This window comes from Centroberyx affinis, unplaced genomic scaffold (assembly GCF_046629955.1).
Source record: "Centroberyx affinis isolate AG114_WGS23_722 - 3 ecotype Tasmania unplaced genomic scaffold, CSIRO-AGI_Caff_v1 ptg001621l_1, whole genome shotgun sequence".
Lineage (NCBI taxonomy): Eukaryota > Metazoa > Chordata > Actinopteri > Beryciformes > Berycidae > Centroberyx > Centroberyx affinis.
In genome coordinates, this window is record NW_027280061.1 from 173552 (window position 1) to 190221 (window position 16670).

Sequence of the window (16670 nt, forward strand, 5' to 3'; positions counted from 1 at the left end):
GTCGGTCGTTTCAAAGCAGCCCTGCAGTGTTGTGACTGGCTCGTCATCCCACTTCAGTACTGCTCGTTGAACTGGTTTGGCCTGTTTTAGTCTTTTTTTGTACGCAGGCAGCAGTAGGATGGAGGTGTGATCGGCTCTTTACCCTGCAGCGGGTTTGTAACTGTCCTGGAATGCAGTATAACAATGATCCAGAGTCTGGTGACCACGAGTGGGAAAGCCAATGTGCTGGTAGTATTTTGGGAGCACTTTTTTCATGTTGGCTCCGTTGAAATCGCCTACAACAATGAAAGCAACCTCTGGGTGCACATTCTCTAGTCCATTGATAACTCCATACAGCTCGTCTAGCGCGCATGTCTTATCCGCCTGTGGTGGGATGTAGGCTAGACTGCTGTAAGGATGACTGAGCTGAATTCACAGGGCACATAAAAAGGTCTGATGGCGGAGTCCAGCCACGTCTCAGTCAAGTTGATAATCCGTGCGCTAAATTCGTCCATTTTACTGTCCAGTAACTGGACATTAGCGAGTAGAGTGGAAGGAAGGGAAGGATTGAAGTATCTTTTTCTGCTCCTGCATAGAATCCCGGCTCGCTTGCCTCTCTGTCTCTTCCGCCGGCGAATTTGTAAACAACGCGGCAGTAGAGAGCCTGGTCCATAAAGTCTGTTGATTTAAAGTCTGTATTAAGCGACGAACGTATATCCAAAAGTGTTGCCGATCAGACTGGATGACCGGTAGTGTAGCAGTGCAGAATGAATAAAAGAAAGTAAAAAATAACACACTAAGACACAAAAAACTAAGAAGTTTGCACGGAGTGCTCACCAGTGCGGCCATGCAGCGCACCGGAAATAGAGATATGCAGCAGGTGATAACACCCACCTGTATTTCACCTTGTTTCTCCAAGAGCTCACGTAGGCTACCTGACCGGTGGTCGTATATTCATCATCAGTTTTGGCTTTCAGTAGTTTTGGCATAGTAGTCCACTAGCCGCTCCGATGCGCAGGAGATGTATTTCATAGCAGCCTTGGAGAAATAGATTTCCACTAGATTGTATTTCAATCCAGTCGTTACCAAACAGTCGCCACATGTTTACAAGCCAAAGTCGACAATTCAAAAAATCAAGAGTGGTTAAATCAAAAAGTAAAAAAAAACCTGACACGGGGGCAACAAGATAAGGAATAATACACACCGACGCCTTGGTAATCTTGGTAATGGCTGTGATTATTCCTTGGGCTCTGACATCAGACCAGACCGGTCAATCAAAAGTGGTGGCAGCATTAGGCTACCTCCTCTACTCAATCCAGTATATTCTGGGTTTGCTAAACCATCACCTCTTTTAGTAGGATAAACTTAGATAAACTAAAAGATAAACTTAGAAAAGTTAAATTTATTCTTCTGTGGATGTCAGGCCCATGTGATTCTGTGTCCCACCTGAAATCACTGAACCCAGTTCAGAAGGTTCAGGAGCCACCCCATGCGCTGCTGCCCTCTTCTGGCGGTTTTTCAGTATTATGTTTTTTTGTTTGTTTGTTTGTTTGTTTGTTTGTTTTTTAGAAAATAGATTAAATTAAATTCAAAAGTAGGGTAATTTTCTACATTAACCTTCCCTTTGCCCAATTGGCGTTTCTCTAACACTATTTGGCAGCCATAACGGATGCGAAATATACATGACAAAAAGAAGAAGAGATGTGCATGCAAACATCTGGAAGTAGGATGTAGTGTTGTATTATCGTATCTGTGATGGTAATATGGAGGAGGACTTCATTAACTGATGATTCAAAACCCAGGTGAAATTCACCTTTGGACCGTGACGTCATGTCAGCCCCGTCGCGCATGACAACAATGCTGCTTGTTCTGTTCTGCCACCGGCTAGCGTTGCTGCTGCTCGCTCTGATCCAACCGTTTGTTTTGGATGCTGGAGACTCTGATTTTCATTTGCAATCTATCATAGTTGACCTGAATGTAACGTGGTGACGACTGCGTGAAATGAAGCCGAGAAAGCGACACGTTTTGTTGTTGTTGGTGTTGATGTCCGTGTGCACTGGCATGAACGAGGCGATTGAGCCCATCAGTACCAGCATAGCAGTTGGCATGGCAGCGGCTCTCACTGGCTTTTTAGCCAGGTACCAGAATATTTTGTATTATTTACACGAATGCTGTCGACCGGAGTGGATTTCTTTCAACAGATCAGGTAATGTTGAGAGCATCCAGCAAACATAACATAAGTCTGCAACTGGGTATTAGGGGAATACAACTTGTTGTGGTCTGTATCGCGTTACTTTGAAACATTCGCGGTGTCATAGTGATAGGTTTAATGTTAACCAGGCGGAGGCATCTGCTACATCGCAAATTAAACAAAGTACGCAACCTGACACTAGCATTTTCAATCTACCATCGCTTTTTGCTTCATTTCTCCAATTTCTCAAAACGTTAAATAGTCCTGCTGTTGAATGGAACTCGTAACGACTTTGTTGTCGCGTTTTGATGACGTATTAGGAAATGCGCGCTATCGGTGGCAGGCTGGTCTGTCGAATTACGGGTTTTCGTGATTGTTATGATTATTTCATCACACAACACTACTAATGTCAGCCATTAAGTGGTTTCGACAATGAAAACAACGTGCAAATCTTTGTTGTTATACGTTTTAATCGCAAGTGTCGCGGTAAATGCGTTCGATCCATTCACAGCAACGTTTGTTGTCGGTGTTGGTGCAGCTTTAGGACGCTGGATCTATGAGTATTCTCAGGAAAAATGCGATTCCAAATGGATCGCCTTTAATGCAACAGGTGAGGACATGCACAGGGTGTGTTTGTGCCGTGTCTGTAGCAGCGAGTGTTGTTTTTTTTGTGGCTCCTGGGATGGAGATCTATAATTAGTTACATTACAGTTGGGAGTCGAAATGGGGAGCGTGTAATGCAATTACATTGTATCTACAGTTCAAACCGAAACGTAACTGGGGAGGCCAAGGCACTCTGAAATGCTTCAACAACAGATATGCCCTTTCACTCCCCTTCCACATTCTGCCTGGCTTAAATTCTTCCTGCTACAGGATTTGAATCAGACCTGTTACTAATTACATCCCTTTACGATATTATCGTTTATCGTCTTTTTAGTGGAACCATATGGTGATGATATGATGATTTTGGATACCATGACACAGTTCTGCAGTGTAAATTGATGATGATGAGCAAATTGTATTTAAAAACTCAAACAAAATGAGTTATGAAAGGAATATATTTATATATTTTGAATCAGTCATTCGGTTCATGGGATGAACATTACTTTGATTATTTAATGTGATTTTGCATTCATGAGCCATATTGAAATATCAATATATGAAAAAATTATTGATTATTATGATATTGATTTCTACCATATCGGCCAGCTCTACTACTCTACAGCAATCTGCACAGATTATTTTAATGCATTCTATTTTGTACAGCCAGTAATATTGGCCTTTTGCTCTGTACTTGTCAGGTTTGGAGACGGACCTGGAACGCAGACTGTTTGGGCAGCATATAGCATCACGCATCATTCTGAAAGCTGTGACTGGATTCATGAAAAATGACAACCCAAAGAAGCCCCTGGTCCTCTCTCTGCATGGATGGACCGGCACCGGGAAGAATTTTGTCAGTCAGATGATTGCTGAGAACATTTACAAGGAGGGAATGGAGAGCTCTTTTGTCCATGTTTTCACATCAGAACTTCACTTCCCGCATCCAAGTCAGCTTGAGACCTACAAGGTAAGCAATGTCTTGATCTAACATTAATAATAAGTAGGCTAAGACCCTTTTTTATTTAGAACTGAAATGCAGTGATTGTGTTCTGTGGTATGATCTCTAGTTGGGTGTAGGGAGATAAAGGGGAGGCAGCACAACAAACTAACCAGATGTAACTATAATAACAGTGAATGAAGAGGGGACAAGATACTCTATATACAGAAATCAGTAGTGTTAGTAGTTTTTATTTACAGTGCCCAGTGATAGAGATAGAAAAGGATATGTCCATTTACACATTTACAATTGACACACACAGCTACGGTTCAGAGACTCTGAACTAAAGGACCACAGGTGTTGGCAAAATCAAATAACTAAATAAAACAGAACCCACACTAACTAAACCTGTTAAGAATTCTTGCTATTAAAGCCAGGTGATCGGTGAATGATGATGACAGCTGATTGACTAATAATAATGGACAGATGAATGGACAAATCATGGAGAGCTGTTTCAGATGAAGGAAACCTATTAATTAGACAGAGAGAGAGAGAGAGAAGGGGAGGGAAGACAAAACAAATCAAACACAGAGTGCAAGCAAAGACATGGCACGTATTGTTCTATTTGTCATTCCTCATTAGTGACGTACCCTATTGTTTATCCTCAGACTCAGTTGCAGCAGTGGGTCAAAGGCAATGTCACCAACTGTGCACAATCCATGTTCATCTTTGATGAGATGGACAAGATGCATCCTGGCTTGATTGACAGCATAAAGCCCTACCTGGACTACTACGACAAGCTGGACGGAGTTTCCTATCGGAAAGCCATCTTCATCTTCCTCAGGTGACAACAGGCTAAAAGCATTTGCTTCAATCAGAATTTGTCATTTGTACCAAGGGAAGGAACTGGTCCAGGGAACAAAAATGAAAATGGAAAAACAACAATAACCTGGAATTACAGGAATTAAAAAATATTTCTAACATTCTGTAACATAACCATCCTTGTGAAAGCCAAATAACTGGTTTATACTCTTCTCTTATGTTCCAAAAGTTTATTAGTTTTAGTTACCGCCACCAACAGAGTTGGACGGGGGCTGTTTACACCCCAATCTGTCTGTTAGTGCTGATTATCTATGTGGCTAGAATTTAAACAGGCAGATCTCATGTCATGAGAAATGGTGCATCTCCTGATGTGAAACAAGTTGGTAATGTGGCATGGAAGAAATTATGAACTTTTGGTGAAAATCCAACATGTGGAACTGGAATATACTGATAATAGGTAAGGCTGTGACGGTTACCACATTACCGTTGTAGCCCGTTGTACTCATGCAAGTTACGGTATGTTGCAGGGAGAAAATTGCAAACATTTATTTAGTCGTCGTTTTTTAGAATTCTGAAAACAAATATTAGGAAAAACTCACGGAAGGATGAGACCATAGCATTTCTAGTGTTTGAGAAATTTAAATTTTAAATCTCAACGTCAGTCGGTGTAAAAAGTCCAATATTGTTCTTGAACAACTGCGCAAGGGACAGATGTGGAATGGACATACCTGTAGCTTTTATTTAGAGTATAGACCTTCATCAGAGGCTATAACAAATAGGCTACAGCATGATTTTCTTGCTCATTACTTATTCATAACTAGGAGTCCTAGGCTATACGAGGCCGTCTAGTCGGCATCCTTCCCCTGAGCGTCATGTGAGCACTGCTCCGTACATCAAACTACTTCTCTTAACGCTTGTTCTCAGTCTTTATAATTTCACAGGAAAATTAAAAAATATAATATTGATAAATAAATCAGTAGCCTACTTATTATACAATATATAATATCGATAAACAATATAAAATGTTGCAGTGTCTGGCGTTGGCGGTCAACCGCCAAACCACATGAGGCGCTACTTTTTCACTGCGGTAATTTAAAATAAATACATTTCAATACCGTCACAGCCCTAATAATAGGCCCTTTTCACATTCTGTTTCTCAATGCTTCTGCATTGAGAAACCGGTGCATTACAACTTCCTGTTGCCAGCTACGGCCTTCACTAAATCACTCTACAACCTTTTTGTTGGTGGAGACAAATAACAGACAAAAATCATCTGTTGTCTCAAATTGCAAAATGAATAGCTTTGTTTAAGGAACTGTTGTATAAAAGCAGTATCATGCCAGAGGGAATGCTGTTGTACTGTATATCAGCACAGCTGTGATTCGGTCGTAGGCACGAGGCCGCATGCTGAGTGCCGAAGATAATTACAGCTGTGCTGATATACAGCTGATATGAAGTCTGACTATTATGTGTTGATTTTGCTAAATGTAAACAGATGAATGAATATGAATATTTTGCCTGTTGCTGATATTCCTCATAGTAATGCTGGAGGGGAGAGCATCACCCAGACAGCTCTAGACTTCTGGAGTGCAGGACGGGACCGAGAGGAGATCGAGCTCAGAGACCTGGAAGTGGCGCTCTCTCTGTCGGTGTTCAACAACAAGAAAAGTGAGTAGACTGTACATTCATACTGTACGTTCTGTGGCGCTGTGCCTTTAGGAGTCATCGTCATGTGAAAACTGGATTTGATCAAAACAAAACAAAAGCATTCCATCCTACTCAAGCTGTCTCATTTCAATCTTTTTCTGCAGGTGGGTTATGGCATACGAGCTTGATAGACAAGAACCTGGTGGACTTCTTTGTCCCGTTCCTGCCTCTGGAGCACAAGCACGTGGTCCTGTGCGCCCTGGCTGAGATGGAAGCCAAGGGTCTGCAGCGAAACCTTGATGTGGCGGACCGGGTGGCCAGAGATCTAGTGTATTTCCCCAAGCCAGAGAGAGTCTTCTCTGTCAAAGGCTGTAAGACGATAGACAGCAAGCTAGACTACTACACATAATCTCAGCCTCTGACGGAGGCTACTATCCATCGCAGACTGTGTGCTCTTTTTAAAAAGAGAAGCTCTCGGCCCAACGACAGAGAGGAGGAAATGAAGTCGTCTGGACTCTGAAGAGGACTCTGACCTCGGCCGTGTCGAGGACATCAGCAGGCTTTCTCCGATGTTGCGTCTCCCTTACACTGAATGGACGGGCTGCTGAAAGACTACAGGGGCGGTTGAATGAAAAAATAATGAGATGGAATGGTATCCTTTGTAACTAATTAAGGTGCTTGATCCCTGCCTTTTTTATGTAGTATCGCAATGAGTCTTGAAGACGATTTCCTTTTTGTTTTCCAGAGAGCTGCTGCACATGAAGTGAAGTAATTAGAAAACAGAACTGTCCTCCTGTCAATGAAACTGTGGCATGTGACTTTTGTGCATTTATGGTGCACTAAATGACTTTTTGTAGTTTTTTTTTAATGTGTTATCCATATGGATTACTAGAAATACCTGCCTTAATCCTCACCGTTTTTAGCTATCACCATTTTGTTTTAAACCCACTGAGCTACAGTGTGTTATGCTTTGGGAAAACATTTTAACATTTTTTTGCACAGGTCATGAGTTCATTAACAATCAAAAAGAAAATTGCCTTCTAGGGCTGCAGAAGTAATTGGGGAAAAAAACAAAACAATATCATACTCATTTTCAACAGTGTCCAAGTGCTGAAACAGAAATAATTAAAAAAAAAAATGGGTCTTTATGTGTCACATATTATAAAAGCATCATATGCCATAAAAATCACTTGATTTCTTTTTTGTCAATATTGTACAGCCACAGCTCATAGTGACTTTCAATACCTAATTTAAAATATACTGTAGCTAATATATCTATGTTTTTTCTGCATCCGCAGTCACATTTTTCAAGAAGTCATTTTGCCTTTTGAGGTTATTGATAATAAGTTTTAATACAAAAAAAGCTTGTGTGCAGGTCATGACTATGGATTCTCAGAGCAGCTTAAGTTTGAGGTTGACTGTGTATGAACTCATGATGATGGTCTGCATGCAGAAAAACAAAAAACAAATATGTACCAAAGTTAAATGAATTTGAAATTATTCTCCAAATTGTGGACAGTTCAGAATGAATATTCAAATTAATAATCTCATTGTATATCATAAAAGGAATGCTTGATTTTTTTTTCCTGTGAAAAGGAACCAAGATGTTCCCAAACACAATTGAAGGATTTTGTTCCAAAATACTATGTATCCATCTTTAAAATATATATATATATATCTTGGGTGAAATTAATTTCTCAATCAAAATTATAGATGATAATCCATCCTCATAAACATCAGTGTTTGGTTGGTTTTGAGAAGGATCTGTGCTTCTCCAAATGGTGTATACCTAATTTTGGAACAAAACTGATAACAATGTTTTCATATCAATGACAAAATTTGACAAGCCATTAGAAAACATCTCTGTTCATTAGAAGACAACTGTATATACTGTGCCTTACTGTTGCTGTACAGTTACTGTTCACATATTAAAAACTTGATTTGGCCATAATCTGTCTTCAGAATGGAAGAAAGTGTGTATGGAATTTAGTCCTGCCCAACCGTTTAAAATGCCCAACGTTTAAATTGTGGAAGGAAAAATGTATGTTCTGTCAGATTTTGAGAAACCAAACATGGCTGACACTATACACTATATACTATTCTTTTTGACTTCTTCTTTCCTGTCATTAGGCTGAGGGTTTACATATTCAGTTTAGGGCTTGGAGTGAAAAATGTATGTATTTCTCCAGACTGGCTAGTAAATCGGAGCACTATTTTGCTCCTTTAAATCATTTTATTACCATTAGTATCAGTGGGGCAGAAGTATAAAGAAAAGATAGGCTACACTTGTGACATCTTGTGGTTGCTGGTGGATGTTGGCCAACAGAGGACTGTCTTGTAGTTAAAAGCATGACGCAGTTATGACGTTACTGAGTTGGGGAGCAGATATTTGCTGGAGCTGCTTCTCTGACAGTGAATGAGTGGCTGGCCTTTTGGACACTAGTACCCGGTTTGAAATTGGTACAACCATCCGGGTGTAGGCTACACCGTCGGGGTAGAGTCATTGCAAATTTCCCCATAGAACAGAAAGCATTCCTTATAAATAGCCTATATAGGCCTATAATAGTCCTATAATCAAGTTTAGAATGATACTATACGAATATCCCAGCAAAATTACATGTCCCTATAGGAATATATATACCTGAGATAAAGGTCACTATAAAGTCTCTTGAGTAGGCTACTACAGACTGTTAGTCACCATAGGAATTGGCTAATGTAGTGTTTTTTCATTAGGACAGCTGACTCTTATTTCACAGATTAGTTACACTGTAGCCCATTAAGATCTCCACTGGGAGCAAGTCAATCATTTCATTGTTGTTCACGGCAACTGCATAGTTCAGTTCAAGGGTGTTTGCACCAGTGAGCGATTTCTCTCTTTTCAGATTAGCCTGATGTGCAGTCTCTACATTGTACTTCATTGTATATTTTGTGCATTTCACTTGTTATGTTGTTACTCACAGGTCTCCCCATTTTGCTATCTAGCTTATATTATATTTTCTCCCTTTACAACACACCACAGAAAGAAAAGTAAAATATCACATTTATATGACCTTTACATATTACTTTGAGCTCTGGTGCAAAAGTAGCACTTGACTTTTTCCCAGTTTACTCCAATACTAGTGGTAAATGCCATATAGGCTACAAAGAAATAACATATATGTCCCATTTCATTACTGTAGCAGAACAGAATCAAACACTCTTGGAAACTACCTTAAAGAGCAAGCTACAGCCCAGCTCTGTCCTACTGTTGCGTACCAAGCTGTAAACATACAGTATATTGTTTCACTGATTTCCCCCTGAAAAAACATTAGAAACATATGAATCCGGAGGGATATAGTTTCACATTTTTATGTAATTGGCCCATTATTGCTAGCTACCGAGTGGTAGCTAGTCCATGGTCCTCCAGACACTGCAACACCATATCAAGGGTCTTGAGATGCTCAGCCTCACTTGGACCAGTGATAAGTATGTCATCCAGGTGAATCATCACATGGGGGAGACCTCTATGTGTGTTTATATTTATGGAAGCGACAGCAACGGTTTGTGTGGAATAAATATAAGAAGGTAGACATATAAGAAGCAGCAGCTAATCTGCACTAAAGCAGCGACTGCTTATCACCAAAGGTGTCACCAAAATCAAGAAAAAGAACCATGCATTGGCTATGCTGCACTGTCTGTCACACTGAGATCTGCTGGGGGACCAGAGGGCCACGCTGGGGGCCGGGGGTAAGAAGTCCTGTTATGTCTCATCAGCACGACCTTGCATCAATTTTCCAAATGTGCCTATCTGATCTCATACACCCCCTGGCTTCGTAAATTATGATTGGGGACCCATACTTTGTTGCCGTCTACTTTTGTGGAGGCCCAATGTTACAGAAATGGCAATATGTTTTTATTAGCCTTGGTTAGGAAACGTCTCAAAAAGAATGCACATCCAAAACAGCTGCAAGTTATGGTCTATATAGCTTCAAAGACATTGTTGAAAAAGCTCTCTGCTCTCCATGCAGTTAAAATCTCGAATTTTGCATTATTTAATCATCAGATTTGGTCCCAGGGTGAGACTTTATGTTTCAAACTTTGTCTACCATACTCTGGTCCTTTCCAAGGTTCCTGGAGACAGTCTGTTTCCTTGGCTTTCCAGTGTAATCAGAACAACAGAAATATATACTGTATATATATGAAGCAATGTCAGAAATTAATATCTGAAATAATCCAGAGGCTTCCTCTGTCTCTGAGACCTTCTCAGTTCAGACACATTAAGTTTTTTTCGGGGGGAGTGATAACATTAGACTGGACTCAGCAGGCTCTTGACATGTTGAAGTTATCACAGAACTTCCCGAGTTGAAAGGCTCAACAGCAGGACTGACGATTGCATTTTCAAGCAGAACAGTGCATGAGACTGGTCCAGTCATTTTCTCTACTGTTCCAGGATTCCAGGTAGGCCCGTGGTTTAAGTTTTTAGTGAGGATGGAGTCCCCCTCTTGGAAGCTTATTTCCTTGGCATGTTGATCATGGTCTTCCTTCTGTTTTAGTTGTCTTTTCAGTCTTGCTTGGAAATCAGGATGTAAGAGATCAAGCGTTGATCTCATTCCATTAACAGCTCAGTTGGAGATTTCCCAGTTGTTGACTGGGGGGTAATCCTGTAACTGCAAAGAGCTCAGGAAAGTTTAGTCTCCACAGAACCCCCTTCTTCTTGAGTAGGGTCTTCAAGGTCTGGACCCCACGCTCAGCGAGTCCATTGCAAGCTGGGTGCCATGGTGCGGTGGTAACATGGGTGATACCATTTCTAGTCATGAAGTTCTTAAATGCACCACTGGTGAAACTGGTTCCATTGTCTGGGTCCACCATTTCTGGTAATCCAAACTGACTGAAGCTCTTCCTCAAACAGTCTATGGTGACCGCAGATGTGGAACTGGTGAGAAGATAGGCATCAATCCATTTACAATGGGCATCCACAATAACCAAGAACACACGGCCCATGAAGGGACCGGCATAGTTCAAATGCAACCGTCTCCAAGGCTTGGCAGGCCACTCCCATGGATGCAAAGGAGCAGCAGCTGGTAGCTTCCTGTTTTCCTGGCATTTCAAGCAGGTGTTGATGAGCCCCTCCTCTTCAGCATCCACCTTGGGTCACCATACATAGCTGCTGGCAAGTCCTTTCATCCTGGTGATACCTGCATGTGACTGATGTAGTTGCTGTAATACAGCTGATCTTCCCTGAATTGTAATGATCCCCCGGGCACCCCAAAGCACCCATCCATCCTGTATACTGAGTTCATCTCGCCTCTGGAAATAAGGTGTGAGACATGGGTTCTCAACATCATTTGGCCATCCCCTGAGAACATACTCACACACTCGGGACAAGACATCATCCTTGGCCATCCACTTGCGCATTTTTAGAGCAGTCACCAGGGGGACATCCAGATGGTCCAGCATCAGAACTGTCTCTTCAGTCACTGCAGGAACTTCCTTTCCAGGAAGAGGAAGTCTGCTTAGGACATCTGCATTACCAAGCTCTTTCCCTGCTTTGTACATAATGACATACTCATAAGCACGGAGAGTCACAGCCCACCTCTGTACTCTTGGTGAGACCATCTGGGGTACAGCTTTAACTTCACTGAAAATGCTGAATGAGAGGCTTATGATCAGTTATAATTGTAAATCTCCACCCATACAGGTAATTATGAAATTTCTGCACTCCAAAGACCACAGCAAGTCTCTCTCGATCCAACTGAGAATAATTATTTTCTGCCGGAGTGAATGTGCGGGATACAAACCCAACAGGCTTCTCCGAACCATCGGGCATATATGACAGCACAGCTCCCACTCCATAAGGGGACGCATCACAAGCAAGGAGCAAGTGACCAGGACCTGTGAAGACTGCAGTAGAACTTTTGATTGTTCAAATGCCCTCTGCTGGGCAATTCCCCACCTCCACTTCATATCCTTCTTGAGCAATAAATGAAGTGGACCTAACAGAGAGGACAAATTGGGCAGGAAACAATGATAATAATTCAACAACCCCAGGTAAGCCTTCAGCTCACTGACGTTCTTGGGGATAAGTGCCTCTCTGATTGCTGCCACTTTTTCTGCAATTGGGTGCAGTCCTGTGCTGATGATAGTTTAACACCCCTGATCGGGTGTGGCCCGTCATCAATGGCCTGATGAGGAAACAAAGGCTCTCTTGTAAAGTTTTTATATTTGGCTGCAGGAAGAGAGGCCAGTGGGCTGCTCTATCTATAGGAACCAGGCATTTCCGGATTCCACTTGATAGAGACATACAAACGCTGTCAAGTTGAGAACGCCGTGAAGCCAAGTTTACAATGACAAAAAAATGCTGTTTGGAGCTGCAAACACAACCTCTTAGGAAATGGGTGGGGGTTCCTCCAGTTTCCGTCTGGTAAATCCAACAAAGCGAAAGCACAATGATGGGCCTGGATTAATAGGTTAAAACAACACAAGGAGCCGGAACAAAAAAGGAGCCTCATGTATGACAGTCTCAGTCTCAGACTCATGTTGGAAGTGGAAAAGACTGGCAGCCAACCAATCACCATCATCTGTCTGTTTTATATGGTTAGGTTATGGAAGGAGCATTAAATCAATTTTATCTTGCTTTACTGTCTGGATGCTAAGACTCCCCCCTCTCTCTACACACACTGACAGCAAACATTTCCATACATAAATTAACATTCATATTGTTCATTAATTTGTGATTGGGCCTTTATATGGGGCAATGCTTCTGTTGTTTTACCTGTTTAGCAATCAATTTAATCAATGCATTTGATATACAGTATGACCATGAGGATTCCAGTGTCGAACTTTGGACGTTGATATCAATTATGTTTGCCATTTCCATTTGTGTGTGTGTGTGTGTGTGTGTGTGTGTGTGTGTGTGTGGGGGGGGGGGGGGGGTACATACACAACTGTGAGAAGCCTCTTAACTATTTAACTATTTCCTTATAGTTTGGAGCATTGTTCCAAGAGAAAAAAAAAATTCAAAAGATCACTTCACAAAATGTCACATCAGGTTTATTTATATCAAATTTAACAGTAATCAACCCTTTGACTTTGTTTCATTTTCCTTTGAGCGTACTTCAGTTACAGAAATATCCTGTGTTGCAAAGTGCACCATCAACGTTTTTCCCGATGGTCCCGTGATCTGAAGCCCATTGCTCGTTGAATCTTCGCGTTCCTTGTCCTCTTCGACACTCCAAAAGTAAATGCTGTGGTGTTAACAGGCAGTCCGTATAAAGGTCAGAGTCCTACACTAGCAGAACTGCATTAATGCAGCCGTCGTTCTCTGGGTTATTTGTCACCTGGGCATATTTACCTGGGAAGTAAAAGAAACATTTTAGTTACAACCACATCACATTCCACACTAATTTATCCACAATATTTACATGTATTACATTTTGCACGATAAGCTGTACCTCACTGTTGGAGATGATAAAACAGCATCTTATATCTTCAGTATAACCAAACATTCATATTGTTTGTGTTTATCATTTATTGAGTCTGTACTAGACAACTCATCTAATTTCAGCACTGTGGCCACATGTGAAAACAACTGCTATATTTACAGCAAGAATCATGGATTATGGATTCACGCTGCCCTGTTAAAAACAGAATTGAACACTCACCCCAGATCACTTTTCCTCCTTGTGTAACCAAGCCCAGCTCACTGACATTGACCTCTACGACTGTTCCCTTGGTGATGACTCCCAGCGTGGTGTAGAGGGGTGATGAGGGGTTCTTCTTCACTCCCAGGATGGGAAGGCAGAATGTGGCTTTCAGCTCTGGATGGGTGACATGGGCCTTCTTAAAGCGCAAACCCTGAGCGGAAAGAGGACAAAGAGAAATCACGTGTTACTTAGGCGCTTAGACAGTTACAACAGCAATGTACGTATAATCCAACTGTAACATCAGTCCTGTTTATAACAAAAATGAACAGTGTTGTCTATGTGTAAGTGTACAATGCAGTCACATGACAAAATGTGTAAAACATTTAAACTCTAAAATGCACTAAATGTAGTGTGATCTTACCATAGGTCTGATAAAACGCTCATATTTTGGAGGTTTACGGGTGAAGCCATCGCCGACAAAGCAAACTTTGGTGACCATCCTCTTCCAGGCCTTCTTTTGCCTCTTTCCGGTTTTGATTACTTTGAGCACCTCTGTCTCTCCCTGGGCGCGCACCTTTGGCAGGGGCACCTCCCATTTACCCTACAAGGAGAAAACAGTATCGGTCAGTCAGCATTACAGATTTGTATTAGCACATTAATTACAATATTTGCATAGGTATACATTACTGACAGAGTAAACAATTACAACTAAAAGACATGTTTTGCATAAAAGAAGGACTCTACATTTTTGTTGCTGTATATAGAAAATATTCACTGTGGCATGCCGCTCGACCAAGCTGAAAAAAGGGCCACAAATCTAGGAAGAAGGCTGCAGACAAGTAGATTTCAGTGGATACTTACAGCCTTCTCTTTCCTCTTCTGTTTGATCATGTTGGAGAGGACTTTGGCACGGGACTGTCCCTCTCTGTCTAGCAGGTAGGCTGGCACTGCTCCCTCTGGGGTCTTATCATCGTTCTTCTGCTTCGTCTTCCTCTGTTCATGCATTTTGATGCTGCAAAGATCCGAGTACAAATCAGAATTGTCTGACCGTTTATTTGGCACGCTCTTTAAGTTTTTTCTACCAAACGAGAAAAGCCAATGCTCATACCGGGGACTACAGTTTAGAGCCTAGACTGGAGTGTACTCACGTCTTCTTCATTTGGATCTTCTCAGCATGTCTCTGTTTGTGGTACAGCTTGGCCTTCAACCCGATCATCTTCCTGGCTTTGTGCGACCGCTCGTGGGCTTCACGGCTCTCCTTCTTCCTCTTCCTCTCATGGTGGTCCAGGCGGTAGCCGTGCCGCTTGCGGTGCAACTCAATGTGCTCGTTCTGCGGCTGTAAATGAGAAAAACAAAAACATTCTGTGAGATTTTTGTCGCAATCTGATTCACTTTAATTGCCAAGTACAATAAATGCACAAGAATTTGGCTTGGTGACATTGATGCAGAGACCTACGGCACAGACAACCTGTTATGTTTCACAGTACATGGGATATTCTCACACATGATAAACTTTGCATACAGTACAAGAAGACAGTGCATGACACACTATGGACAATAGACTATACATACATTCAATATGCTGCAAGGCATACAGTATACTTGCTGTAGGGAGAAATATACTGTGTGACCAACACTGCCTTGGACAGACTTTGTAATGAATGAAAGAGATAAGTTATGATTGCTGAAGAACCTGTATGCCTTTCTGGCTCATCTAAATGGTTCCACTGTGAGCAAAGATAGCTTAAATATACGTAAATAGCTTTGACACACACTCGCACACACATAGAAAAACTGCTAAGAGAACAATGTGCTTTGTTATAAAATGCAAATATATCTGATGTTTTATGATCATAAAAACGGGTAACCTGCATATAAATTCTCGCATGGAGTGATGTCTGTGACATGTATCTGTCCAAATGTGGAATATGTTCAACCTTGAGAGGAAATCTTGACAGCATTTACAAACCCAAAAGTAACCTTTTGGGTGACTTTTCTTTAGATGCATCTGTGTTCTATATCCCAAAGACGAATACACAATATGCTGTCAAGACTTCTTAAAAGGTTTTACATTCCCTGTGTTTGGACTCAAGATACAATACAAACAGGAAAAGATACAAACAGCGACACCTTGAGGTCCTTCAGGCTACACCAAACGCCACCGAGTCACAACCAATTCATGTGAAGTAATTTGGTTGTACACATCAGTGAAACATTCATGGTAAACAATTTAACGGCCAAGCCAACACTTCAGCCAGGTTTGACGGCGTTATCTGTATTTACAAGAAATGCCTACAACTCTGTTCAGATAACGGAGGAGTACGCCGTGTTCCCGAGTATACCAGGAGGGGAGGAGGGGGGTATAAAAGTTATAAACAAATATCTTAAAGAATACTCAGAAATTAAATGGTTTAACAGTTTCTCTGTTAATAGAGGTCAAACGGGTATTAATATAAACGCCAACTCAGTTCAGATAGCCAGTGCAGAGGAGCACGTCGCTCTGCCACATGTGAACTTAAGCTAATGATAGCACAATATGCTAACACGTTGTACTGCCTACTGAAGCTCAAATAACAGGAATATAAAGGCTGAGCACTTACCATTTTGTGTCTTAAGAGTTAAGCGTTGCAGAGAATACGGTCCTGATGGAAACTGTTGGTACAGATGCGGATTATGTCGTCGTTTTACTTGAGGCTAGGGTCCTAGGTGTTGTTTTCCCCGAAGCCAATATTTAGAGGAAGTACGTCACACGAACAACACATCTTGTCCGTTGGTTCAATACAACCGGCTTCCATAAGTGGACGGTTAACCATGGTTATTGGCTCACACTAAAGAGCTAAATTGCACGTTGATTTATAGGATATTAAGGTTA

General features: G+C 41.5%; 2 protein-coding genes across 3 annotated transcripts; one reads left to right on the forward strand and one right to left on the reverse strand.

Moving 5' to 3' along the window:
- The first annotated feature begins 1914 nt into the window (after positions 1–1914).
- On the forward strand, positions 1915–8183 carry LOC139651273 (torsin-1A-like). 2 transcript variants are annotated; one of them, XM_071528134.1, is made up of 5 exons: positions 1915–2185; positions 3472–3737; positions 4376–4551; positions 6070–6197; positions 6341–8183. In XM_071528134.1, the coding sequence occupies exons 1-5, from the start codon at positions 1981–1983 to the stop codon at positions 6583–6585; spliced, it is 1020 nt and encodes a 339-aa protein (XP_071384235.1). In that variant the 5' UTR covers positions 1915–1980; the 3' UTR covers positions 6586–8183. The 2 variants fall into 2 exon arrangements, with proteins under 2 accessions (XP_071384235.1, XP_071384236.1); XM_071528135.1 differs by lacking the exon at positions 1915–2185 and adding an exon at positions 2513–2780 and having other exon boundaries at positions 6341–8182.
- A 5004-nt stretch (positions 8184–13187) lies between these two features.
- Positions 13188–16539, reverse strand: nsa2 (NSA2 ribosome biogenesis homolog (S. cerevisiae)). Its single transcript, XM_071528136.1, has 6 exons — positions 16399–16539; positions 14947–15134; positions 14660–14810; positions 14220–14399; positions 13817–14009; positions 13188–13506 (listed from the first exon to the last, which is right to left on the reverse strand). Exons 1-6 carry the CDS (start codon positions 16399–16401, stop codon positions 13439–13441), a joined length of 783 nt encoding a protein of 260 aa, XP_071384237.1. The 5' UTR covers positions 16402–16539; the 3' UTR covers positions 13188–13438.
- Between the last annotated feature and the right edge of the window lie 131 nt (positions 16540–16670).

Excerpts from the sequence above, each read along its gene's own strand:
- LOC139651273 (XM_071528134.1), top strand. The coding sequence starts at position 1,981 with ATGAAGCCGAGAAAGCGACACGTTTTGTTGTTGTTGGTGTTGATGTCC. Across the intron at positions 2,186-3,471 it reads GATTTCTTTCAACAGATCAG|GTTTGGAGACGGACCTGGAA; the intron begins GTAATGTTGAGA and ends TGTACTTGTCAG. Across the intron at positions 3,738-4,375 it reads GTCAGCTTGAGACCTACAAG|ACTCAGTTGCAGCAGTGGGT; the intron begins GTAAGCAATGTC and ends GTTTATCCTCAG.
- nsa2 (XM_071528136.1), bottom strand. Across the intron at positions 14,400-14,659 it reads AGAAGAGGAAAGAGAAGGCT|GGTAAATGGGAGGTGCCCCT; the intron begins GTAAGTATCCAC and ends TTCTCCTTGTAG. Across the intron at positions 13,507-13,816 it reads AGGAGGAAAAGTGATCTGGG|GTAAATATGCCCAGGTGACA; the intron begins GTGAGTGTTCAA and ends TTTACTTCCCAG.